The sequence below is a fragment of the Microtus oregoni genome, unplaced genomic scaffold (assembly GCF_018167655.1).
Source record: "Microtus oregoni isolate MIOR12 unplaced genomic scaffold, Mior012 000034F_ref0000314, whole genome shotgun sequence".
In the NCBI taxonomy this organism is placed as follows: Eukaryota; Metazoa; Chordata; class Mammalia; order Rodentia; family Cricetidae; genus Microtus; species Microtus oregoni.
Window position 1 is genome coordinate 27,135,621 of NW_024543093.1, and position 26,803 is coordinate 27,162,423.

The 26,803-nt window shown below is 40.3% G+C and overlaps 1 protein-coding gene across 1 annotated transcript in view; it reads right to left on the reverse strand.

Moving 5' to 3' along the window:
- Positions 1 to 13,872, reverse strand: part of LOC121432523 (stathmin-2) — a 51,516-nt gene extending 37,644 nt beyond the window's left edge. The window contains exon 1 of the mRNA XM_041630516.1: positions 13,644 to 13,872. Within this exon, the coding sequence (XP_041486450.1) occupies positions 13,644 to 13,662 (19 nt within the window). The 5' untranslated portion in view covers positions 13,663 to 13,872. The remainder of the gene's footprint in view (positions 1 to 13,643) is intronic.
- Between the last annotated feature and the right edge of the window lie 12,931 nt (positions 13,873 to 26,803).

Here is a 26,803-nt window from a genome sequence, read left to right on the forward strand (position 1 = left end):
CTGGGATTAAAGGCGTGCGCCACCATCGCCCGGCTAGTTTACATACTTTCTGAGCATGAGTTTGTCTACAAATGGGGAGAGAATATTATTGTAGTGGCTGAGGTGATGTATTGAGAACGTGAAATGTTGACATATTCCTAATAAATATCATCAAGCTGATTTTTATTTTTTGACACTTTAAAGGGCTATAGCTAAACGTGCTGGCTGGTCTTATGTCAGCGTGACACACATAGTCATGTGGGAAGAGGGAACTTCAAAGGAGAAAGTGTCTCCTCCAGATTGGCCTGTGGGAGTATCTTCTTGACTGATGATTGATGTGGGTAGACCCATCTCTCACTGGGGGCAGTGGGACCCCAGGTGGGTGGTTCCAGATGGTACAAGAAGGAAGGCTGAGAAGGCCTTGAGGAGCAAGCCAATGAGTGGCACCTTTTCACGGCCTTGCCTTAGCTTCTGCTCCCAGGTTCCTTCCTCGACTTCCCTTATGATGGATTGTGATGTTGGACTGTAAGCTGAACAAACCCTTTCCTCCTCAAGTTGCTTTGATTGTGGTGTTTTAAAATAGAAAAAAGATACTAAGTGTGTGGAACTTTGATTCTTACAATTGTGGTTTAAAAGAAATATGCTTTCATGGCTTTATTTTTATACATGTGTATATGTGCTTTATGTTATACAAGTGCATATGTGCTTTATTTTATACAAGTGCATATGTGCTTTATTTTATACATGTGTATATGTGCTTTATGTTATACATGTGCATATGATGTGCTTTGTCATATCCTTTCCCATCATTGTCTTACTGAACTACTCAATGAGCTTCTTCTCAAAGACACTCCCATTTTCACAGCCATGTTTGATTGTGGCTCACTGCGGATTTCCATTTCTCACCTCACTCTTACCACAAGACCACCCAAAACAACCAGAACCCCTATTCTGTCCAAGGAGATTGTAGATTGGGATTAACTAAGTGAGCTCTGGGTCAAAGTAATTTATTTCAAATTCACAATTTTGTTTCTCCTCTTTTCTCACCTGTAAAAATGTAGATGATAATACTTATATTGGTTTTGGTACAGTCACAGTAACAGACATCAATGCATGTTAGCCCAAAGTCATCCAGCAAGAAACAAACCTGCTACGGTAAAGATGAAGTAAGAGAATGTGTCTGGCTCCAGACAAGACCCAGGTACAATAGAAAAGAAGAGAAAGAAGAGTCTTACATTAAGAAAAAGAAAATCATTTCACGGTGTAGAACCATGAAAGCAGAGGGAATATGAAAAGAAAAAGCCTATAATAGGACTACATGGCTAGTTGCCAAGTTTGCCATGGGACAATCCTGAGGAGTTCAGGAAGGAAAGTTCAAGGGGGGCTGTGGAGATTGCCATGGGAACCTGCCACAGTCTGTTCAGGGACAAGGCACAGCAATGGCAGGAAATCTGGTTTCTTAGCTAATTATTCTTAGTTAGTGTCTTCATGGCTATAAAGTTTATCAAAGATGACAAAATGTTAATGATCTGGACAGAACAGCATCATAGCTATGGACTTCCTCTGGAGTAATAGCTTCTACTTTTGATCTTTTAAATTGTGTAGCTTTAAAATTCTTTACAGTCATGAGAGACAGATATAAAAGCCCAGTGCTCCTTCTCAAGTGGTGTGCATGCATGCAAGTATGAGAGAGTGTGTGCATGCATGCGTGTGCATGTGTGTGTGTGCCTGTCTGTGCATGTGACTTTGTCATACGTAAGCTAAAATACAGCTTATAAATATCACAGACTGCAACTGTGTGTGCTCCTAATTTTTTATATGTCATTTTTGGTAAACTTTCAGCAAATGCAATCCAGTTCTTTTCAAAGCTGCTTAAGTCCTCAAGTTGGAAAAATAAATTCCCCCAAATCCTGACTTTCATCTTATTTGCTTTAATATTAGACTTCAACTCTCAAGGCTGAGATAGAAGAAGAACTCTTCTCGCTGCCTGTTTGCTGTGTGAGCTTCAGCTCCCCTGAGATTTTAAAGGGAGGAGAGTGGCTGCATTTTTTAGAGCAAAACACATCTCTTATGATGTGGTTTGAGTTTGTGAGGCTCTAATAATACTGGTGCTTCCACATGAAGCTCCTTCTGCTCATTATTCCATGCTTATGAGAAAGTAGAAGTATACCAGCTGAACTCTATAGCCTGTAAAGTTGACAAAATATTGAGTTCTTTATGATCATTATAAGCCATATCTAATCTGAAACATACTTATAAGTATGAGCCCAGATTTTTCTCAAAGTATCTATACTCACATAATAAATATAACCCCTTGTTTATATACCATGCTTTTTTATAAATAGCTCTTTTGGAGAAATACCAAGGATGCTGGAAATTGAAGTGGGAGAGCAGGGCAAACAACAAGGAGCTTGGAGGGTGGGATGACTGAGCAGAAGGCAAGAGATCTGGGGTCTGGGAAACAGGTGACTCAATAGCATTTTAGGAAACGTGTGTGTGTGTGTGTGTGTGTGTGTGTGTGTGTGTAGGCATGTGAGCTTGAGCTCACGTGTTGTAATTGTCCTTTATCTTACTCTTCAAGAGGTCTAAGTGTAGACTTGCATATCTGGAGTCAATTTTAATTTCTATTGATTTAATTGATGTCTTATATTGATGAATCTTCCCGAATAGGCAAGAAGATTCAACTTTACCGATGTTACCTACATTGCTGAAGTATGATGAGATATTAATGTCAGGAAAATGTGACAGAAATAAAGATAAGAAAATACACCCTTACTTTGTTTTTCTTATTTATAGTATTTTGCCCCAGATGATATACATTGACCATCAAATTCTGGCCTTGTTTAGAATGGATTTGTCTTGGAGATTTACTACATGGGCAGCTGGGTAGGATATCAAAGTTCCTTCTGTAACCAGGAATTACTGAGTAGAATTGTTTCCATAGGTCAAAGTACTTTCCAATGGTTACCATTATGTGTAGAAGTTAGCGTAAGAATCAAGGTGTTTAATCTTAAAAATATTTTTTCTGGCTCAGGGAATCAGAGAAGGTGATCGATTTCTTTCTAAACTGTCAGATGCTTGCTATCAGTTGCTCACCTAGTTGTCTCAGTGAGCAACACACAATTAGGCATTAGTTCCCATTCTGAAATGGTGAGAATTATGTTAATACTGTAGAATGGATGAGCACTCTGCTCAGGGCTTCATAGGGAGTGAGCAGAGCAAAGCTACATCTGTCTAATCCATGCATCTTCGCACTCCTGCAGCTCTCTCTCACCTGGAACAGGCAGGTCCAGCTGCAGCCCTTTTGGGAACTGAAGAGCCACATTTTCATTCCCTCAGGACTTGGCATCTGTTTGTGTTCCACGCTCCTATGACAGGGAGCTTTGCCTTTCTAATGTATCTCAAAAGCAGCTTTTAAAATGAAGCTGTCAGCACACATGGGTATTGGGCTGGGTATTTCCTCTGATTAGGATTTGATCTGTCTCATTGATTCTGACTCAGAGGTGAAGGGTCAAGACCATGCTTGCAGGAGAACTGGAAGTGAAGGCTAAGCAATCTGAGTTCTACCTGTCTCTTATTAGCCCATTTATGTTTTCTGTGTCTGTCTGTGCTAGCCCAGAGGTTCTCACTGATGGGTGATTCCTGTTTTGGGCATCATCTTCTACTGAAGAAGCCTAGGCTAGGAAAGTTGAGCAGGAATACCAATGGAACTCTGGGTGACTTCATTGTTACTTCTCAAGAAGAAGGCTCAGATTGCTCAGCAGGGTTCTGATATCCAACCCCTCAAAGTAGTATGTGCTATGGCCTGAGAGATTCAATCATCATTTCAATTCACTTTTCACTATTTTGAATGTATCTTTCAAAAGCAGATGATTTCAGACTATGTTTCTTGTTCCCCTTTATTCATTCTGAATACATGCTAGTTGATGTTTACATGGGACACCCCTATCCCCCAAACTTGTGTGTGGTGGTGCATACATGTAGTCCCAGCAGTTAAAAGTAGATGAGGAACAGATACGTTTGAGGTCAGTCTGGGCTGCAGAGTGATAATATTGTCTCAAACATACACACACACACACACACACACACACACACACACACAGAGCTATTATAGCTAATGACAAAATAACACAAGCTCTTGCATTTACACGGGTACCTGACAAGCACTAATCATTTCATTTTCACATTTACTTCCTGGATCCTGACAATCACTTTCTGACATAGACAAGGCAGATAGCATTGCTGTTTCTCTAGTGATTGGTTAGAGAGAGTCACAAAGGAAATCACCATGACCAAGGTATAGTAAGAATGAGGAAGCCAAGTAGTCTGCACTGAACAAGGGCAGAGCAAGGAAGGAGCCCTCCCCCTGCAGGACCACTGGGCTCCTCCCTGGTCACTACTATGCTCTGTGTTTTATTCTGGTGTGGGTCTAGCCCAGTCGCAGTAGCACCATCTAGCAACTAGATATGGCAATTCATGGGTCCAACTTCAAACCCTCAGGACAGAATCTCTCCCCAAAGGGCTGCTGTTGCTCAGGAAACTCTCATACATGTTTTAACCAAAGGATTCCAAGTGGAAGTGACTTGCAGCATCTCAGGGATCTCAGCCCTTCCCCACTGATGCTCCTGTTATGCACCGACTTGCTGGATAGCTTGGAAGCTGTAACAGCACTGTTAAAATGCAGAAGCTGTCTATGTATTTATAACTTTTGCTATTGCCTTTCTGTTTTGTTATTATGTATAAGATCTTGTTATTTTCAAAATAGTAAATTATCCAAGGGTGAGGACAAGACCAATTTATACTCTTAGGATACATGGCACAGGCTTCTGAATAGAGTCAGCATTCACATACTAAGAGTAAGTATATAGCTTTTTAGTTTTATGTAAGGGCTATTAAATAACATTCTTAAGTGACATGATTTAGGGTTGCAGAAAAATATACCTAGCATGTACTTTTCTTCTTTGCATATGTTTGACTTCAGGATGGAGGGACAAGTACTAACTGTAATACATTTTCTATTCACATCAAATCTATATTGAAATGGATTCATTCCTTGGTCACCAGTGTTTTCTGGTCTTGATGTACACTTGACCAAGTCCATTCTTCTAGGTTTAAATTTGCTCACCCTTAATAGAGTTGCTTCTATGCTGTGTCCAAAGCATAGGGATTACATAGACTTTAAAAGGGTGGATGGTGCTTTTTTGATGCCCATGGGAGGCCTGCCCTTTTCTGAATGGAGAAGGAGATGGAGGGGCATAAATGGGAGGGGGATTGGAGAGAAGGAACAGGTGGAGAGGAGGAATAGGAAACTGTGGTCAGTATGCAAAAATAATTGAAAAAATTATTTAATAGAAGTTTTTTAAAAAGAATGTACAAAACAAGTGTATGTTTGCCCAAATAGACAGATCATACTGTCTAATTAAAAATATTTATGTGTCTGTGTGCTTTGTATGCATGTCTGTTTGTGTACCACCTGTGTGTCTGGGGCCTGCAGAGGTTTTCTGGGGCCTTGGCTTTCCTGGAACTGGAGTTATCGATTGTTGTTAGCTACCATGTAGGTTCTGGGTCCTCTGGAAGTGCAACCAGTGCTCTCAACTGCTGAGCCATCTATTAAGAGCAAACAAAAGCCAAACAGCCCCCATTATTCTGTGCTTATATGTTCATTTCTTAAAACTGTAAATGAAAGAGTTTGCTTTTTCTGAAGTAGAATGAAAAGAAACATTTTCAAGAGACAGGAAAGTGGGTCTTGTGATCTGCCAGACTTGAATTGATTGGTAATTTGGAGCAGTTGTTAAGAGGATGTCAGCTGGTCACTTGCTATGGGAGCTACAGAATGGCAATAGATAATTGTGTTGTGCTGGCCTCAATTTTAGAAATATATATATATATATATATATATATATATATATATATATAATCTCCAGTTGGTTTTTTCTTCCATGGAAGTTATGTTTCTTTTAAACTGGCAGACTATTAGGTTTGCTGTGGGCAATTTTATTCAATAGAAATTAAACTTTATAGTCGATGTTCATAGAAAAATAAAATCTTCTAAAAAGGGTGAAGAGATTACTAATGACAATAATGTATTCTTTAAAATATCTCTTATAAAATGTATTTTGGGGATAAGAGTTCAGTAGATTTAATCTAAGTATCTTTATCTTGACATAAGGACATTTAATTGACTCATAGGTTCACAGTGTTGATGATCTGTCTTTTCCCCAGGTTCTTGAACAACTGAGGACACAGCATCGTCTCCAAGAACCCAAGTATAATTATTGCAGAAGGATAATTTCCAAGTGGATCTTCATAAAGGCATTGCAGTATGACCCAGCAAAAATGACATTCAGTATTGAAACAATCCATTCTTAATGTGTTGAGAACGGTAATTATCTATTTGTTGTCAAAAGGCAAATTTTGGAACTTACAATTTTCCTAAGGTCAACAACACTGTAAATGAACAAATTCTTAGGAATTTGGTTCTGCTTCATAGCACGACATGGTGCTTTTCTCAGGCACAGGCCCTGGACGTGTTGTTTCCAGGTGACTAGCACAGTGAGTGCCAGGATGCATTAATTAACCTTTACATCGACATAAACGTGTTTTGCAAGAACAAATGTACACAAAATGTTATCTTTAATCATGACTAATAAAAATGGGTTATTATAAACACAGGTTTTACTGCTGCAAATGTCTCCTTGACAAATGACAAGGCCTGATTCTTTTATTAAAGATAATTAAAAAATTTGCACCAGGGAGTCAGAGCCTTCCCACAGATCTCCTGCCTGTCTGCTTCTGAACTAGTAAGATAATCTTGAAATAATGTATAGTTTTATTAAAAGCAGATGCCTCAGCTCTATTTTTCTTTTAAATCCAGTTTCTTTCGTAAAACTAAATATTAAGATTAACTGCCTGGGGTCTGTGGAAGGAGTGAAAGAAGCAGTTGGCCTGCATCAGAAAAGCAATTCTTTAAGCAGCACTCCAGCAATGCTGCTGATTGTGAGACTAAAATCTCAGTCCAGGCCGTCAGTTTGAATTTCTGTCATCTCCAAATGTTATTTCTAAAACTGCCAGGATTAAGCACTTAATACACAGCACCCCTGTATTGGTGTCTTAACATTCCTTTCTTAAAAACAATACAAAGCAAAACAAAACACAGACTTAAGTCCCCTAAACAAAGGACATATTCGCACCTGCAACAATCTAAAACAGCAGTTCTCAACACGTTTGTCTGGACCCCTCTGGGGTCTCCGATCAGATATCCTGTGCATTCATAACAGTAGCAAAATGACAATTATGAAGTAGTAAATTTTTTTTTGTGTGTGTGTGATTGGGGTCACCACATCATGATGGAATGTATTAAAGGACTGCAGCATTAGGAAGGTTGGGAACCAGTGATCTAAAGTTTTCCAGCTTCCAGAGACCTGGGATGAGATGAAAGCAATAGCAAGCCAAAGGCCAACCTTCCTCCAGTATTGGGCTGTCACTGCTTTCTACCGTCTGCGCCAGTTTTCATTTGGGATAATGTTTTAAATGAGACATTTTGTGTTTAGTATCATTTTTGCAGGGCAGAATTTCCAGAAATGTAGTAATGTCTTCATTGTCTGCCACCTACTTCATGGGTGAACTGACATATGATATTTTTGATGATATTCCTTAAAGACCTGTTTTTTTTCCATTTGAGACCAACTTTCTTATAAAGGTAATACTGAATAATGGAGGCCCCTTATTGACTTAAGAAAGCAAGAGAAAAATTATTTACTTAATTTGTTTAATTAGGTTCTTACAATATAGTCCAGGCTGGCCTTGAACCTACAACCCTACCTCATCATCCTGAGTGATGGGATTGATAGGCATATGATACCATACCAAACCTAATATCTTTCCCAGTATTGAGGCACTATAACCCACTGAGTCCTTAATACTTCTCTTTTTATTCAGAATCCAGGATGAATACTCTTGGAATAATCTGGTATGTAATAACTATGCATAAATACTAACTCCAGTCCAGCTAATGCTGCTTTACTTTATTTCCCATGTGGACTATGCATGCCGAGTTAACTGTCTAGTAAGTTGTGCATTATCCTACAAAGGCTCTTGGTTGAATTTCTGTTTTGCATATTATTTGAGAATAACAGTAATCTAGTATAATCTATCATTCCATTTTTCTATTATCCCTTCTTAACTGTGCCACAAGCTATGTTCTTTTCACAGATACATTCACACACACAGCCAAAATTTTATTTCTCCCACAATTTCTCTTGAAAGTCTTCTGTTTAGTTTTTTAATATAAATATATTTGAAACAATCTAATTAAGAAAGAATGATGGCACAGAATACATAATCCTCCGAGGAATTAAATCCCTGTGCATGAGTTTGGAAGTGAAATATTCTGTAATTCATTGCTACAGGTTTAAAAGTCCTAAGAAATAACATTGGAGGTTCCTATGAGGATGCATGCATGTCTTAGCTTTGTATTCGAAGCATGATAGCTCGGTGGTCAGAAGTGCCATCACTAAGCAGGGTCTCAGAGTTGAAGATCCGCCTCCAGCCAGTCCTACCCCATAAGAATCTAAACTACAATGAACACTATACTAGAATTTGGGAAACACCCTATTATGAAACTATTAAACACCTCACAGGTAGACTATAGTTATGGAAAAATATATAAAAAGAATTTTCCTTTTTTGTACATTGAAAGAATTTACTTTGATAACCATCAAAATTAGCTTATACTTACTTGTTTCTTCTTCCTTAAAATGAATATCAGTTATTTAATAGACAATAAAACTATTCTGAGGTTTTCAGACTAATTTTTCAACATCTTTCAGGAATCATCATCTCTAAACATATATACTTATAAATATATCCTGTGTAAATCCTGATTGTTGAAAACACACAAAAACTATCGGACTGGATTTTAAAAAGGTAAATCCTTTTTGAAAGTCTTCTAACATGGGAAAGCAGTTGTGGTCAGGTTGGGTCTGGCCCCCAGGATCACATTTTTCTGCCTGCTTTACTTATATCTTTTGCAGCCCCCTCTAAGGTGGAGACTCTGACATTAGGGCTTTGCCCAGCGTGCAGCATATTTAAGTAAATGAATAAGTAAACATGATCTTAATTTATGCCTTTACTTACAAATTAAAACATCTGTTCCTAAATAATTTTGCTATTACCATTGACTTTTTCTACCATTTATGCCGCATGCAACCCCAGAAGTAACATAAATGATATAATAATTATGCTGTAATGAAACTGGAAAGGAAGATCATAAGGGACTAATTCTCCAGGGCTCCGCCAACTTGTAGATTACAGTCACTCATCTCACCGTGGAGATGTAGATGCCCTTCCCCCTCACTGGGGGAGAGCATGGCTTTGCTTTATTAAATCAACAATTGAATGATCCCAATAAAAAGAAAGATTTTGTTGAACAGTTAGTCTTTGAAGCCCATTTGAAATCATTCTTAGAGAAATTGATTGCCCTCTAGTGGGATGAAAAAATACTACAGACTCCTTGGTCTCAGATTGAGAGAACCAGAAAGCAAATAGCTCTGTCACTAACTAGCGAGTGTTTTCTTGTGAACCAGCACACTTCACAGATTGTTACAGGTTGCATGGTAACAATTTGTGTTTTTCCACAAACAAAAGAAAAGTGGTGAGAGCTGGGGTTAACTATCATCAGTGTGCGGCTGGCCACACCCAGGTCTGGGTTTGTGCTGTCACATGCTCTGTCTGAGACCAGTTTTATCTAGCTGTACGCAGGCAACTGGCTACTGGAGTGACATGATCATGAACTCCATCTTAGTTAAAAGAATGAAACCATCAATGGATAGAATAATAGCATTTTTCCTGAAGATATACTGCATTTATCAACGAAAAGACATTCGAGATGAATTCACCGTCCATTTTATATTTAGTAATTTGGATTTTATGTAAAAATCTTGCTTGATAGATATCATCAAATAATCACAGAACTAAGTAACTATTTTGATCCTAAATTACAAAAGGAAACTATTTTATTATATGAACCAGCTTCATGACATCCTGGAAGGAACTCCTTGTAGCATTTTTTTATGACTGACAAAGAGAATTTGATTAAAGTCAAACCGTTCCAAATGACCCAAGGCTTATTCTTCTAACTTAATCCATAAACAATTAAAAATTTAAAACCAAAAGTAATGATAACACTTTTAAAGACAAAAAGTTAAATTATGCTAAACATTTTAAATTATTAAGAAATAGCAACAGCTCTAACAGAAAGCATGCCTCTTTCCTCTCGTCATAGAAAATTTACCCGAGATCTGTTTGTAAGTCAGTGCAAAACCGTTAGGAATTTTGGCCAAACAGAGGTGAGGATTTTAGTTGTTTTTTAAAATTACAAAACATTCAGTATTAACGATCATTTTGAAATGGACTTTCCGTCATAGATTTCCATCACAGCACAGGCAATGATCCCCTAATACACAACACTGTGCCAGCGACTGGCGTTGTGCTTCCCTGGGCGTAGCAAGCTTGCTGCCGCCCACCCAGCTAGTATGAGTTAGATATGTGAAATCAGTTGACAAAGCCCCGTTTATTTCTTTCAGTACCCCCACCCCGACATCCTTGTAAAATCTTCAGCTTTTTATTTCTAGTTATGCATGCATCAATTTATACTGCGGCTCCATTTGAGAAGAGAGTAGGCAATACGTACTTAGCACGAGCTTACTGATTGCACTAATTGTTTAAGGAATCAGGAGAAAAGCACTTGTCTTGTACATTAATTGATTATTCTTTGCAGTTGGATTTTTTTTTTAAACAAAACCCAAAAGCCAAAATGGCACTTTTCTCACTGCAGAGGTAGTGTTGCTTTTCAGGTTCACGAGTGCAGCCTAAGGCAGAAAGACCTTTGCACCTGTCATATGTGGGGTGGGCGTTTCATTGGTTGGCGGTTACCATTTAACGATCCTTGTTTCTGGGTAGAATTGAGACTGTATCAAAAAGCACTTCTAAGAGCAGATTTTGGGGGAAAAACAATAAAAATTGTGTGCAAAACCTATATTTAAGTGTTTATAGATGTACCCTCTTGTGGAGGGGTATAATCTCGATTATATATAGGTTTTGCCCATTGAAACCACAAAAAATTCTGTGGAGAATTATTCAGCGATCTTTGGCGCACAGGAGGCTGCCTTTAGCAAGTACCAGCACATGCGTCCCAGCCTCATGAACATACAACAGCAAAGGGAAGCCAAAACGTATTTGCTTGATAGAAACTTGAATAATAGGAGACAAAATCATCTTTGGGTTGTGGGTGGGGAAGAGGTGGAGGCAGGGGAAGATGATCAAGAAGAATTAGTGGCAAGGGGTTTATCAGTATCAAAAGGACGAGCATTCCTTTTGAACAGCCGAGACTAAGGAGAGAGTGAATATTGGAATAACAATCAGGGTGACTTGGAATCACAGTTCTGGTGATGAGGAGTAATAGCGAGTCGTCTGCAGCTGAAACCTCTTGGTGGGAGTACAGTGCATGAAGATCACCCCAACCCACATAAGAATCCCCCTGGACAGGCTGATTGACTGCGAATCTTGGCAAGCGGGAGTAGCTCAGGACACTGCGCAGAACCCTCTCCTGGGATGCTCCTGCGGGGGCGAACGCCCAGTTCCCAAAGGCGAGCGCTGCAGGGCTGGCCGCAGTCCACGCGCGGGATCACCACGTGCGCGCCAGCCTGGCTCGCCACTCCCGGTCTAGCAGCGAGGGGTGGGGCTGAGCTACGCCCCACTGGAGGACCCTCAATGGGGGTCTCTTTCCTGGAACACAGTGGACCATGGGCTTGGGCTGGGGATAAGGTCCCTGGGCTCTGTGGGCTGTGCGTGGGCGAGGACACCTTCTCGAACTACAGAGAAGGGGTCACCTCTGTGGTCCAAGGTCTGGCAGGGCGCGGCCGCGTCTTTGTGTGGCCGGGCGGGGCTCGCCTTTCTGCACAGCCACCCCTCCGCTGGGAGGGGCTTGGGGCTGCGACCGTGAGCGAGGCCAGGTGTCTGCATCCCCTGAGGGGTTCAGGGCTGTTCTGGGAAGCAGGGCTTGGAAGAAGGGTGTCTGTGCTGCAGACTGTTCAGGAGCCCCACCCAAGTTCATGGTCAGTCAGCCTGGAATCTGAATCTGCGGGGTTCCACGGACAGGGTGGGGCAGGGCAGGGTGGAGCCAGTCCACATCTTTTTCCCTGCTCCGCACCCAGAGCCGGGCATGGGGGAGGGGACTTCCAGTCTCCTCCTGGGTACAGGCCCCTCACAGTCTATTCACCCTTGGGCCACGCACGCGAGGCACAGGACCTATTCAGAACGAAGGCTCTGGATCTGGAATCTCCTGCGGTTTTACATAGCTCAAAAGACTTCCTAATAATTGGCCCTGTCCGACCCACAAAATGGAAATTGCACGTGGTTCTCTTAAAGACCTTGACCTCTTTTGCCTTTTATCATGCTCACACTTCTTTATCTGTATGATTTTCTGTACAGCCTTCTAGGTTCCCCCAAACTTCTTCTTCCCCCGCCCCCCCGCCCTGAAACGACCTAAGGAGTTTGAAGTAACCCTTTTTTCTTTTTTTCCTTTTCTTTTTGCTAGTATGTCTGAATAGCCTATTTAATGTGGTTTTGAAAAATATGTTAACCCACTCTCCTCTAGCCTTATTGGAGAACAATGAGGCCAGGGTGCGGCAGCCGAGGTTAGCGGTCAGGTCTCTGGCATAAGCAGGCTGCTAGTGTGTGCACGGGGCGTGGCGGGGCTCCTCTGTCCCCGCAGGGCTTGGTTCTCTGGTGTCGCGCTGCGCTCCCCACCCGCCCCCCTTTCCACTGAGAGCGCGCAGCTAGGTCAGGGTGGAGACCGCTTGACTCCGCACAGGGTGGGGCGGTCCACACAGTGTGCCCAGCGCTGCAGGTGCTCCCCTCCCCACCCGGGGGACCGTATCTCCACACACAAAGAAACCCCACCCCGGCGTCTTGGGAGCCTGGTCCCTCTACCCCTCCCCGCCTCACACGCTTCTCCGCCCCTGCAGCTGCCCATCCCTGCCCTCCACGCCCTCTTCCTCCTTCCCCTCCCTCTCCCTAAAACAAAGAAGCTAAGGTCTTACCCCACCCCTCTGGCCGCTTACCTCCCCGCACCGCGCCCCAAGACTAGCGGTTTTTCCAACAGAGACAATACCATTAAATGTGTCCACTCCCCTCCCCCGTTCCCACCCATTGCTCAAACCGCCCGGATGGGACCGCTTTGACTTTGCATTTTCTCTTTTCTCCCAACCTCAACCCCTTCCAGTTCTATTTTCTTTATAAACTACAGAACGAATATAAGACGTTACAAACCACTTTCTGAAATGTCCCTTCATCTCACTGAAGGCAGAGTTAAGGTAGCCTTCTCCCCTCCCATGGCATTTTAATTTTAAATACGGAAGTAGAATAAAATTTTTACCCATCGGAGGCCAACTTATTTAAGTCTATCTTTTAAAAAATAAATCCTTAGCTTTAGGTTTTCAAAGACCTCCTCGTTACCCTCTCATATCCTCCTCCTGCCTCCGACCTTTCCAGATCCCATGTATCATGAATGTCTTTTCCTTTATAAAATACCTCTCAATGTCTTCAGAGCCCTCAGAGTGAAGGGCTTCTGCTTGAGCTTGGGGAGAGAGAAGCGCGATTCTTACCCATTGCTGTTTTAGCCATTGTAGGGATGTGCACGCGTGGAGTGGTGGCGAAGGCAAAGAGGGTCCTGCTGTAGCCGCGGCGAGAGCGAGAGAGGAGTCTGAGTAAGGCACTGAGTCTGCAGAGTGGGACCGTGCTAGAGAAAGAGCAGGAGGCAGGAGCCTATGAATAATTATCACGCAGAAGCTCAAGCAGATTGGCTCCCAGGGTCCCCTGACATGACTCCCGCAGAGTCAGAATCTCCAAGCATTAAATATTGATCGGCCAATGGTGCTGGAGTACAAAGTACCAGAATGCAGTTTGAAATGGAAATCAGTCCTTGCCTGGAAGCTCCCCCCATTTTAGAGCCTGATAGTACAGTCCAAGTGGAGTGGCGCCTTAGCCTGGAAGCCTCCTAGGAGCTAAGGACTGGGCTGTGCCTACCTGTACCCTGGAGGCTATACTTTGCTCAAACATGTGTCCTTGCATAGACTGACGAGGAGAAGGGAAGGACTCAGGGGTCTGAGAAGTCATCCCAATGCCCAGTCGGGAGAATCTGTTTAAAGCCCGTGTTGTTACCTTTTCTTGTTCTCTCTTTCACCTTTGGCCCTGTCCTTGGTGGATGCTGACTTCCCTAACAGATGATGGACTTCCCAAACCACCTCATGTCTGGCTGTGGTGGCAGCTCAGGAATGAGCAGGGCTACTGTTCTTTCCTCCTTGTGTAGTTGGACTCCCGAGTCCATGAACTCAGGAGAGTCTCATAGGACAGGGAGGCCTGGCCTTTTCTCTCTTCAGCACAGCAAAGGAAACCCTTGACTACTTGGGCAAAGAGATGTGTTCCATCTAAGGACATGATACAAAGGAGTAAGAGAGCTGCTTTCACAGCTCAGATTAAGCAGTATGGCATGCAAGGGCATTTGAAACCAGTTATAAACAAGGCATTCACTCATTCACTTAAACATACTTTTAGTCTATTATTTCTCAATTCATTCATTTATTGAGCATGTTGACAACACCAAAGAAACAGCAGCAATGATATTTTTTGGACTTGTGCTTATGAAATTTTTAATCCAACATGACTGAATTTTATCGTGTTGCCATCAAATTAACCTAAATCCATGGAGAAATTGTGGCTTAAATATTTTAAAATAGCGAGGAATAGCTACTTCCATCTCAGAGAAGAAAAAAAAAGAACGCTGTTGCATTCATGAACATGTATGAAACACTGTCTAATTTTAAAGGTATCAACATTAAGTTTTATTCCATTAGTAAGCTTCTTGGTAGCTATTAATTTATGTTCTAAAATTTCTTTTTAACATCTTGCACAGCTCAACCGCACAAGAGGGAAAGACAGAGCACTCTCCTTGGTGCTGAAATCACTCTGCAATTCCCATTAACTTGTAAAGGCATTTTAACACTCTGGATGACTTGCTAAATGATAGGAAACTACTGGAACGGGAGCATTTCTGACCTGCTGAATCACTGGAAAAATAAAAAAAATAAAGTGGAGATCAATAAAATTATTTTTCGAGCAGCAAGATCAGAAATTATTGTTCCTGTCATTGAACAGGCCTACAACTATGATACAGCGAGAGTACAGTATGGAAATCGGCAGGGTCTGGAAATAAATTACCATTTTCTCCCCCTCAAAAGCCATCTCTCAGTACAAATGTGAGGGCGTCTTCCTTCTCATAGGGTAGTTTGCTTGCCTGTGTAACTAGTATCTTTCTCTGCCACACCCTCTTCCCAGGCTGTGTGCTGTCCCTATACATTCTTCAGCTCTCTTGGAGGACAGGGCCTTCAGTCATGGCATAATGTCTCTAACAGCTACGATCGGCAGGTCAGCGAGATCTATTGCTCTTGTGAGCACAAAACAAAACACTCATTCCACTGTCCTCCTTTCTCACTCTCTGGTGACTGTGCCTTCCTGATGGACAGGAATGTGATAAGGAAGTCAGTGCACACAGAGACAAATAGCAAATGAGTGGTTTCAATTGTTTTCTCTTGGCTTTTTGGGTGATTGCCACCTCACTGCACTTCTGCATGGTTGTTCCAGTGATGCCAAGCAGGGAGCAAATAGGCTAATATAAATTACTGCAAAACAGAAAGATAATGAGTTATTGTCAACTGGAAGAGAGGTTGAAATGAATTAAAAGATATGGGTCTATATTAATTAATGCCTTTTATTTTCTTTTGGTATTGCAGTGTGCTACCATGCTTCTTGTTCTGGGAAATTATGGTAAATTAGAAACAGGAAAGTTCTTTCCTATGCAGCACTTTGTCCATTTACTCACTTCTTCAGTTGGCTCAGCTATTCCACAGCTACCTCTTTAATGAAGTTTTAGTATTATTATATTATGAACCCAGCTAAGTTTCTCCTTATTGTCTAAAAAGTATAAAATGAAGAAAAACACAGCCCTTCTTCCATAATAAAATGTTATTAACTTTACAAGATGACAATCATCTTTTAAATCAGTTAGGGCACAGTTGCTTGCAAATAATAGAAAGAAAACCAGAACCAAATAACCACACATTGCCTCTGAAAATGAAATGGAATTTCTTGGCTCATGTTATCATAAAACAGAGTATATTGTAGTCATATTTTCCTGTAGCAAATGCTTTTGATGGCTACTGGAAATCACTCAGATTAAAGAACAGGTACCCTTAAAGTCTACTATAGAATAGGGATAGTAGCATAGGGATTTTGTTTAACTGACAGGTTACCATATATAAGTGTCTTTCGTTATTATAAACACACAATTAATTGTAGGTTCTGCGGCTGTGTTTATGGCTGTAACACACTGAAACATTTAAAGAGCAAGGGCCAAGTGATAAATACCTTTATTAGTTTTCTAATAACACTTGGATGCATGATTCACATGATAGATCAATAAATGCTTACAACATTAATTATAATAAGCAGCAACACTTTGTTGAGATGATTGCAAATCTCCAAGCTCTGTGTCAGTACTTACAGCCACTTCTGCTGAGTTCATATTGAAAGCATGTGTTAGACATGATATTGTTTATTTATGTCTTATTCATCTCTCAAAGGACAGAAGTCAATAGGATTCACACTAGTTGGAGAACAAAGGCAAACTTTGTTTCCTTCAATGGCAACAAGCTGTACTTGTGGAAGTCAAAGTTGTATTAGCGTCCTTTTTGTTTCTCTAGCTCAGCCTATTGCACTTGTCTCTGAGAAGAGGCCTGAGGGGTTGGTTTCCTTCCAGATCGGAGAATAACAGTTGCTTTGGGTGCTGATGTCATCCAATACAGTCATATGATTTTGCTATTAATAAATCAAATATCTGGGAAATAATCCCACAGTAATTATTAAAAGTTACTAAGATATGAAACAATATTGCTGCACTTGAATTGCTTGAATCTGACTTCATCTGATTACAAAAAAAGTAGAAAGAAATGAGTCACAGATGTGTTGCAGGGAGCTGTTTGTTCGTCCTCGCTGCCTGGTTAGCTTAGCCCCGAAATAATCACACAGAAACTATGTTAATTAAATCACAGCTTGGCCCATTAGCTCCAACTTCTTACTGGCTTAATTTAACCCATCTCCATTAATCTTTGCATTATCACAAAGTCATGGTCTACACACAAAGTTTTAGCAGCAGCTCCATGGCGTCTCTCTGACTCCTCCCTTCTTTCTCCCAGCATTCAGTTCTGTCTTGCCTGCCTACCTAAGTTCTTCCCTATTAACAGGCCCAAAGCAGTTTCTTTATTAATTAATGAAAGCAACACAAAGACAGCACAGATGTTGTTAGGTATTAAGAAATTTAGGATATTTTGTAGTTACAAAATCACACGTGAAAAAATAGCTAATTGATTAGTAGTTTTATTTTTGACATGCTTATGTCAGTATAGATTGGTAAGAAATAAAAAATAGTATTTAGTAGAAATGTAAATATGTATTATTTGACAAGAGAGTCAACTCATAGAGAGAGATCTGGTGTTTTTTGCTAACATTGCAGTCTGTATTGTTTATATGTTAGCATTATTTTTATCTTTATTAGCTTTTTGAGGATTTAATACAATGTATTTTGATTATATTCACCCCTGCACCAACTTGTTTCAGATGCATCCTTTCCCTACCCACCTGACTTTGTGTCCCCTTTTTACATTTTAACCCACTGAGTTCAACTGTGCTGCCCATATACTCTTGTGTGTGGAACTGTCCACTGGATCTTGGTTGACCTAGTAGGAGCCACATATCTAAAGAAAAATGATATGGCCTCTCCAAGAGACTGCCAAATGCCAAAGCTCCTCCTTTAGGGATGGAACATTGTATGTACTTCCTCATGCTGATAATGTATCTGGCTGGAACTCTTGTATGTCTTCTGTATGCTGTCACTTGCCTTGTGAGCCCATATATGCCATTTCATTGCAGTGTCCAGAAAGCAAATGCAGTCATCGTCTTTCTAACATACAATCTCTCCATGTTTGCATTTTACCACTATTTTTGAGATGATGAATAAATAGTATTTTATTATTTTCCTCAGATATTAATTATCTACAACTCAAGAACATTTAGTTAATTTTTATGTCCTTTTTTTGTACCTAAGGTTTTCTTTATGCCTCTGTGTGAGTTATGTATATTAGTAATTAAAATAATTTGCCCCAGAAGCAAAGAGACTTAGTGAAATAAGTAAATACTATGGATGGTTTTGCAATTGAACTTCGGGAAATGAACTCACTCTAATCATAAGAGACTGGTCTGAACCTAATAAACTTAATCTTTTCATTATATTGAAGAGGTTGAAAAATTATTTGCTGTCTTAGCAGCCATTACTACAATGTTTTCCCTCTCTTTCTGAGTTACTTTGCAGCTTAACATCCAGGGAGAATATTAGTTGGACATTATTGAAGCTAAGAGTTTGGTTGCCCTGGGGTTTCCACTCAGTTTCTTAGTTCACAAGCCTTGTGTGAGCATACAAGTGTGATGGTCCTAGAAGTGCCCAGAAAAGAAGTCTGGAAATATGACCTATTCTATTTCTTACACAAGCTCTTTCCTTTAAAAGGGGAGCCATACAATGACTATTTAGCTAACATTAATTATTTGTTGCTTAAAAATTCTTCTGTTACAATGGGTAGGGAAGGAGTAAGATTTCAAGAGGAAAAGGACTTTAACCTTGACTCTAAAAGGGTTACATGACATTGGCTTCCAGAGAGATCTTTTTGTGTGTTCCTTATTAACTAATTCTTTGACCCTCTGAACTTCCCCCACTCTTTCCTAGTATATTATCAAACAGAACTAAATGAAAAGACATAGCAGCATTTTGAAAGGCTACTTGATAAAAAATTCAACTCATTAATAACACAGTCTTAAATGAAACTGAAGAACATAGAATCTCGTTTCAGTTTTCTTTGTCTTTTCACATCTTGAAGGACTCTTTCGTTTTTCAGTTTTTTGGGGGGGTGCTGGTTGTTTCTGAATTATGGGCTGAGAAACCATTCATTTTTAGGATTCTGTTCAGCAAAACCAGAGCAATGAGCAACTCTTTCCCACTTATTGTACCACCAAATAAATTGCTATCTTCTCAAACATATTGCTGAGTTTTTATTTAGAATGCACAAGAAAGGTCCTCTCCTGAAAGAGCATTCCAAGAGCTGTGAAAGACTCAAATATTTATATCAAAGCATAAAAACATCAAACTTAAAATTTTGTCATGGTCTATTTGAACTGATTTGGAAGAAGGGCGCCAGTGAAGTAAAAAGATTGCTAAGGTTTTCTTGCTTTCACTGATTTGTTTTTGTCTTTGAGACATTCTTTAAAAGGAAATCTAAGACATTACTTAAATAAATTCTTAGTATGTATCCTTAATAAAATATCCACATTTCTGATACAAATTTTAATTTATTGATACCATCTAACGCCCAGTCCACAATAACATTTTCAAGATTGTTTTAATAATGCTATTCTGTAGGAGCCTTGTTTTAAATACTATCCAAGTACCACTCACTACAAGTCTCTTCTCTGCAAGTCTCAAATCAGGTTATACTGTAACACAACTCCCTTCTTTGTTTCAGATTCCTGTCTTCTGTTTATTATGAAAAGTAGGTTAATGGCTTTACTGAAACTTCTAACATTTTGGATGTGGCTGTTTATATCCAGTGTGGTGGTCATTTAATTTGTTTCAATGCTTTCTGTAAATGGGAGCCAACCATTAAGGGAATAGATTCAATATCATCTGATAAAAGAATGACTCAGGTGTATTTAGCTTAATTAAAAGCAGGGCTGTTGTTGAGTCACATGTGCCGAAGGTCGGTTCTGGAATTAAGGGAAGGGATGGGAATGCAGAAGTCACTGCAGACATAGCAACACGGAAGCATAGCTTTGTCCTTGGGCAAGTTGATTAGTTAAAACTTAGGGGAGGTGTTTTCTACAAAGGGAGAGTTTACTGCAAAATATTGTGACAGAAAGCAGCACAAAGCAATGATGTGGTTCTTGTTCAAGTCTCTGTTAGACTTTTCCTGAACACTTTAATTTTCTCAGTTGGAGACTACCATCTATGAATTATGATAATTTTGGTCAAAATCCACTAGTTGAGCCATGATGTCCTAATATTTTTGCTGTGGCACTCTAATGAACTGAAGTTTACACATGTCCCCGATGCATGTGCTGAAGCCCCACGATGACAGAACTAGGTGATGGCAATAGAGAGGGATTAGGTCATGAGAATGGATCCTGGTAAATGGGTTGGTGCCTCATAAAAGAGACCCAAGAGAGTGCCCTTGCTCTTCTGTGTGCGATGACACAGCTAGAAATCTGTCCCTCAGTCTTTCATCTCCTAGTTTTCAGACCTGTTGGGAACACATGTTAAAGTCTATAAGCCTCTAGTTTATGGTATATTTGCTATAGCTCAGTGAGACCACAATGTGGTCAGCAAGGCATAATGGCAGTGCACTGTTTTTAGCTTCTTTATTATTCAATACCAAAATAAGTATAAGGATAACCATAAACATTAAGAAATATCTGATGGTTGGAGAGATGTCTCACAGTTAAAAGCACTGACTGCTTTTCCTGAGGACCTGGATTCAATTCCCTGTTCCCATATGGCAGCTCACAGCATCTCTAACTCTAGTTTCAGGGGATCTGACACCTTCACACAGACATACATGCACACAAAATACCAATGGATATAAAAAAAGTATCTGAGCTGCCTCTGGTGGTGTTAGCCTATAATCTCAGCTTCTTGGGAGGACTTGCAGGAGTATTTCCAAATTCTAGAGCTGACTGAGCTAGAGAGCAAATCCAAGACCTTCCTGGATTTTTTAGTGATAGTATCTTCAATATAAAATGTAAAACAAACTGGGAGGTGGTGGTGCACACCAGCACTTTAGAGGCAGAACCAGGCAGATATCTGTGGGTTCAAGGCTAGCCTGGTCACAGAGTGAGCTCCAGTATAGGCTCCACATTTACACAGAGAAACCCCATCTCCAAAAACAAACAAAACAAGCACTAGGTTATTATTCAATGGTTGAGTCCTTACTTAGTATGAAGTCCTAAATTCAATCTCCAGTGCAGCGTGTGCATACACACACACACACACACACACACACACACCAGTTTTGAATAGTGTGTTACTTTATCCTTTATAATTAATTAATGATTCCACTTTCCTTGAAGTTCCTATTCTTTTTTTTTTTTTTCAGATAGGGTTTCTTTGTGTAGCCTTGGCTGATCCCAGAACAAGCTCTGTAGGACTGTAGGACAGACTGGCTGAGAACTCACAGAAATCCACCTGCCACTGCCTTTTGGGTGCTGGGTTAAAGGCATGTCACCACCTGGCTTTTCTTGAAGTTTTTATACAGGTGTTGGTTACAAATAGTCAGAGACAATTTTATTAAGTAGGATTATCTTAACCAATATATATATGTTTTGAAGGCTTCTCTGATAAATCATCATGCAGTCTTTTCCAGGTATAAGAAACAAAAGGATTTGTTCTCAATCCTTGCAAAGGCAGAGTGATATTGAGAAAATACAGGTCACATTTTGAAGGCAGTAGCTTGGATAGACCATCCCATTATGCAGGAAAAGTGATCCCTTGGGTGTGTGTTGAGAGAATATAAAGATAATCACCGTTGATGTCAGTGGCTGTCTGAGTGCATGTTGGTCTAATTCCAAAGAGCAGGAACTTAGGTCAGCTTCAGAAAATCAGGTGATAGTTCTGAACTGATCGATGGGAAAATAGTGACCATAACTTGCAGAATAAGTCATTCTTCTCTTTCTGCTCCCCAACATTCCATGGTGAATTTGAGGCTCCTCATCAATAGATGATATTAGTAATTCTGGCATGAGGCTAGAATTCAACTGAATTACATGAGTTAGATGTGCTGAGTAATACTTTTTGGAAGGGCATGGGCTGCACAAGAAATCTATAATTGACAGGTTGGCTGCTATAGCAACTCTCTGTTTATTCTGTCAACTTCTTGCTTTTGTAGGTCTTTAAGTGAGGTTGGCATTAGAATTCCGGTGCTGGTGCATAATCACCCAGCAAGATTCTTTATGTGTTTGCATTGAGAAGGGAGAGCCCACAGGTGGAATTCTCTGGAGTTTGAGCACTGGCAGTATTACCATCAGTGGTTCAAAGCACTTGTTTTTTTTTTTTTTTTCAATCTAGTTCTAAGATTGGGTCCCAGTGGTGTCTCTTTGTATATAACCACATGGTGACTATCATAGGGCCGTGTTCACAGGCATTTCTTTAGGAAATGCAGCAAGCACCTGCTTGCTATGGCTTCAAATCTGACCATAGGTCTGGAAAATACTCAAAAAATGAAAATATAAAAAATGAAAATATAAAATCTATTACTATCTAATAAAGGAGTGAAGGGTTTATAATGTATCTTACATTTTAAGCTATAACAGGATGAGGGATATTAAATCCTTTTGTAAATAACACCATTCTGGTTTTAAGTAACAATGTATAACTTTTTTTTCTTTTTTTTTTATTGAGAAAAGGAAAAAAAAAACAAGTTTCCGCCTCCCCCCAGCCTCCCATTTCCCTCCCCCTCCTCCCACACTTCTCCCCGTCCTCCCACCCTTCTCCCCTTCCCCCCACTCCTCTCCCCCTCCCTCTCCAGTCCAAAGAGCAGTCAGGGTTCCCTGCCCTGTGGTAAGTCCTAGGTCCTCCCCCTTCCGTCCATATCTAGGAAGGTGAACATCCAAACTGGCTAGGCTCCCACAAAGCCAGCACATTAAGTAGGATCAAAACCCCGTGCCATTGTCCTTGGCTTCTCATCAGCCCTCATTGTTCGCCATGTTCAGAGAGTCGAGCCCTATCCCAAGCTTTTTCAGTCACAGTCCAGCTGGCCTTGGTGAGCTCCCAATAGATCAGCATCACTGTCCCAACTTCTCTGCTCATGTTCTCCCTCCTTCTGCTCCTCATTGGGACCTTGGGATCTCAGTCCAGTGCTCCAGTGTGCGTCTCTGTCTCTATCTCCATCCATCACCAGATGAAGGTTCTATGGTGATATGCAAGATATTCGTCAGTATTGCTATAGGATAGGGTCATTTCAGGTTCCCTATCCTCAGCTGCCCAAGGAACTAACTGGGGACATCGCCTTGGGCTCCTGGGAGGCACTCTAGGTTCAAGTCTCTTGCCAACCCCAGGGTGGCTCCCTTAACTAAGAATTGTGCTTCCGTGCTCCCCTATCCAACCTTCCTTTATCCCAATCATCCTTTTCCCCAAGTTCCCCCCATCCTCCCCTTCTCCCTTTTCTCTCCCCATCTCCCCTTACCCCCATCCCACCCAACCCCCAAGATCCCAATTTTCTCCCCGGCAATTTTGTCTGCTTCCCATAGCCAAATGGATAACTATATGTTTTTCCTTGGGTTCACCTTCTTACTCAGCTTTTTAGGTTCACCAATTGTAGACTTCATGACCCTTATTTATGGCTAGAAACCAATTTTGAGTAAGTAATCCCATGTTCATCTTTTTGGGTCTGGGTTACCTCACTCAGGATAGTGTTTTCTATTTCCATCCATTTGCATGCAAAATTCGAGAAGTCATTGTTTTTTACCGCCGTGTAGTACTCTAATGTGTATATATTCCACACTTTCTTCATCCATTCTTCCATTGAAGGGCATCTAGGTTGTTTCCAGGTTCTGGCTATTACAAATAATACTGCTATGAACATAGTTGAACAAAAGCTCTTGTCATATGATAGCGCATCTCTTGGGTATATTCCCAGGAGTGGTATTGCTGGGTCCAGGGGTAGGTTGATCCCGAATTTCCTGAGAAACCGAAACAATGATTTCCAAAGTGGTTGCACGAGATTGCATTCCCACCAGCAATGGATGAGGGTACCCCTTCCTCCACAGCCTTTCCAGCAAAGGCTATCATTGGTGTTTTTTATTTTAGCCATTCTGACAGGTGTAAGATGATATCTCAAAGTTGTTTTGATTTGCATTTCCCTGATTGCTAAGGAGGTTGAGCATGACCTTAAGTGTCTTTTAGCCATTTGTACTTCTTCTGTTGAGAATTCTCTGTTCAGTTCAGTACCCCATTTTTTAATTGGGTTAATTAGCATTTTAAAGTCTAGTTTCCTGAGTTCTCTATATATTTTGGAGATCAGACCTTTGTCAGTTGCGGGGTTGGTGAAGATCTTCTCCCAGTCAGTAGGTTGTCTTTTTGTCTTAGTGACAGTGTCCTTTGCTTTACAGAAGCTTCTCAGTTTTAGTAGGTCCCATTTATTTAATGTTGCCCTTAAAGTCTGTGCTGCTGGGGTTACACATAGGAAGCGATCTCCTGTGCTCATCTGTTGTAGGGTACGTCCCACTTTCTCTTCTATCCGGTTCAATGTGTTCTGACTGATATTGATCTTTAATCCATTTGGACTTGAGTTTTGTGCATGGTGATAGATAAGGGTCTATTTTCATTCTTCTACAGGTTGACATCCAGTTGTGCCAGCACCATTTGTTGAAGATGCTTTCTTTCTTCCATTGTATACTTTTAGCTCCTTTATTGAAAATGAGGTGTGCATAGGTTTATGGGTGAAAATTCGGGTCTTCTATTTGATTCCATTGGTCGACTTCTCTGTTTTTGTGCCAGTACCACACTGTTTTCATCACTGTAGCTCTGTAATAGAGTTTGAAGTCAGGGATGGTAATGCCTCCAGAAGATCCTTTATTGTATAGGATTGTTTTGGCTATCCTGGGTTTTTTGTTTTTCCATATAAAGTTGATTATTGTCCTTTCAATATCTGTGATGAATTTTGATGGGATCTTGATGGGGATTGCATTGAATCTATAAATTGCCTTTGGTAGAATTGCCATTTTTACTATGTTGATCCTCCCAATCCAAGAGCAAGGGAGGTCCTTCCATTTTCTGGTATCCTCTTCAATTTCTTTCTTCAATGCCTTAAAGTTCTTGTCAAATAGATCTTTCACTTCCTTGGTTAGAGTTACCCCAAGATATTTTATGCTGTTTGTAGCTATCGTGAAAGGTGAAGCTTCTCTGATTTCCCTCTCTACTTCCATATACTTTGTGTATAAGAGGGCGACTGATTTTTTGGAGTTGATCTTGTATCCTGCCACATTAGTAAAGGTGTTTATCAGCTGTAAAAGTTCTTTGGTGGAGTTTTGGGGGTCGCTTATGTACGCTATCATATCATCTGCAAATAACAAAAGTTTCACTTCTTCCTTTCCATTTCGAATCCCCTTGATCCCCTTATGTTGTCTTATTACTATTGCTAGAACTTCAAGCACTATATTGAAGAGGTATGGCGAGAGTGGACAGCCTTGTTGTGTTCCTGAGTTTAGTGGGATGGCTTTGAGTTTCTCTCCTTTTAATTTGATGTTAGCTGTCAGCTTGATGTATATAACTTTTATTATATTTAGGTATGACCCTTGTATCCCTAATCTCTCCAAGACTTTTATCATAAAGGGATGTTTAATTTTGTGAAATGCTTTTTCAGCATCTAATGAAATGGCCATATGGTTTTTTTCTTTCAGTTTATTTATATGATGGATTACATTGATAGATTTTCGTATGTTGAACCAGCCCTGCATCTCTGGGATGAAGCCTACTTGATCATAATGGATAATTTTTCTGATGTGTTCTTGGATTTGGTTTGCCAGTATTTTGTTGAGAATTTTTGCATTGATGTTCATGAGTGAGATTGGCCTATAATTCTCTTTCTTGGTGGAGTCTTTGTGTGGTTTTTCTATCAGAGTAACTGTAGCTTCATAAAAGGAATTTGGCAATGCCTCTTCTGTTTCTATGTTGTGAAATACATTAAGGAGTATAGGTATTAGGTCTTCTTGGAAGTTCTGGTACAATTCCGCATTGAAACCATCTGGTACTGGCCTTTTTTTGGTAGGGAGGTTTTTGATAACCGCTTCTAATTCTTCGCGACTAACAGGTCTATTTAGATTGTTCACCTGGTCCTGGTTTAACTTTGGTATATGGTATTTATCTAAAAAAGTGTCCATTTCCTTTATATTTTCCAATTTTGTGGCATATAGGCTTTTGTAGTAAGATCTAATTATTCTCTGAATTTCCTCTGTGTCTGTGGTTATGTCCCCCTTTTCATTTCTGATCTTATTAATTTGCAAATTCTCTCTCTGTCGTTTGATTAGTTTGGATAGGGGATTGTCAATCTTGTTGATTTTCTCCAGGAACCAGCTTTTTGTTTCATGGATTCTTTGGATTGTTTTCTGTGTTTCTATTTTGTTGATTTCAGCCCTCAGTTTGATTATTTCCAGTCTTCTACTCCTCCTAGGTGAGTCTGCTTCTTTTTTTTCAAGAGCTTTCAGGTGGGCTGTTAAGTCTCCAATGTGAGCTTTCTCTGTTTTCTTTAAGTGGGCACTTAGATCTATGAACTTTCCTCTTAGGACTGCTTTCATAGTGTCCCATAAGTTCGAGTATGTTGTTTCTTTATTTTCATTGAATTCCAGGAAGACTTTAATTTCTTTCTTTATTTCTTCCTTAATCCAGGTATGGTTCAGTAGTTGACTGTTTAGTTTCCATGAGTTTGTAGGCTTTCTGGGGGTAGCATTGTTGTTGAATTCTAACTTTAATCCATGGTGATCTGATAAGACACAGGTTGTTACTAATTTTTTTTTGTAACTGTGGATGTTTGCTTTGTTACCGATTATGTGGTCGATTTTTGAGAAGGTTCCATGAGCTGCAGAGAAGAAGGTATATTCTTTCCTATTTGGGTGGAAT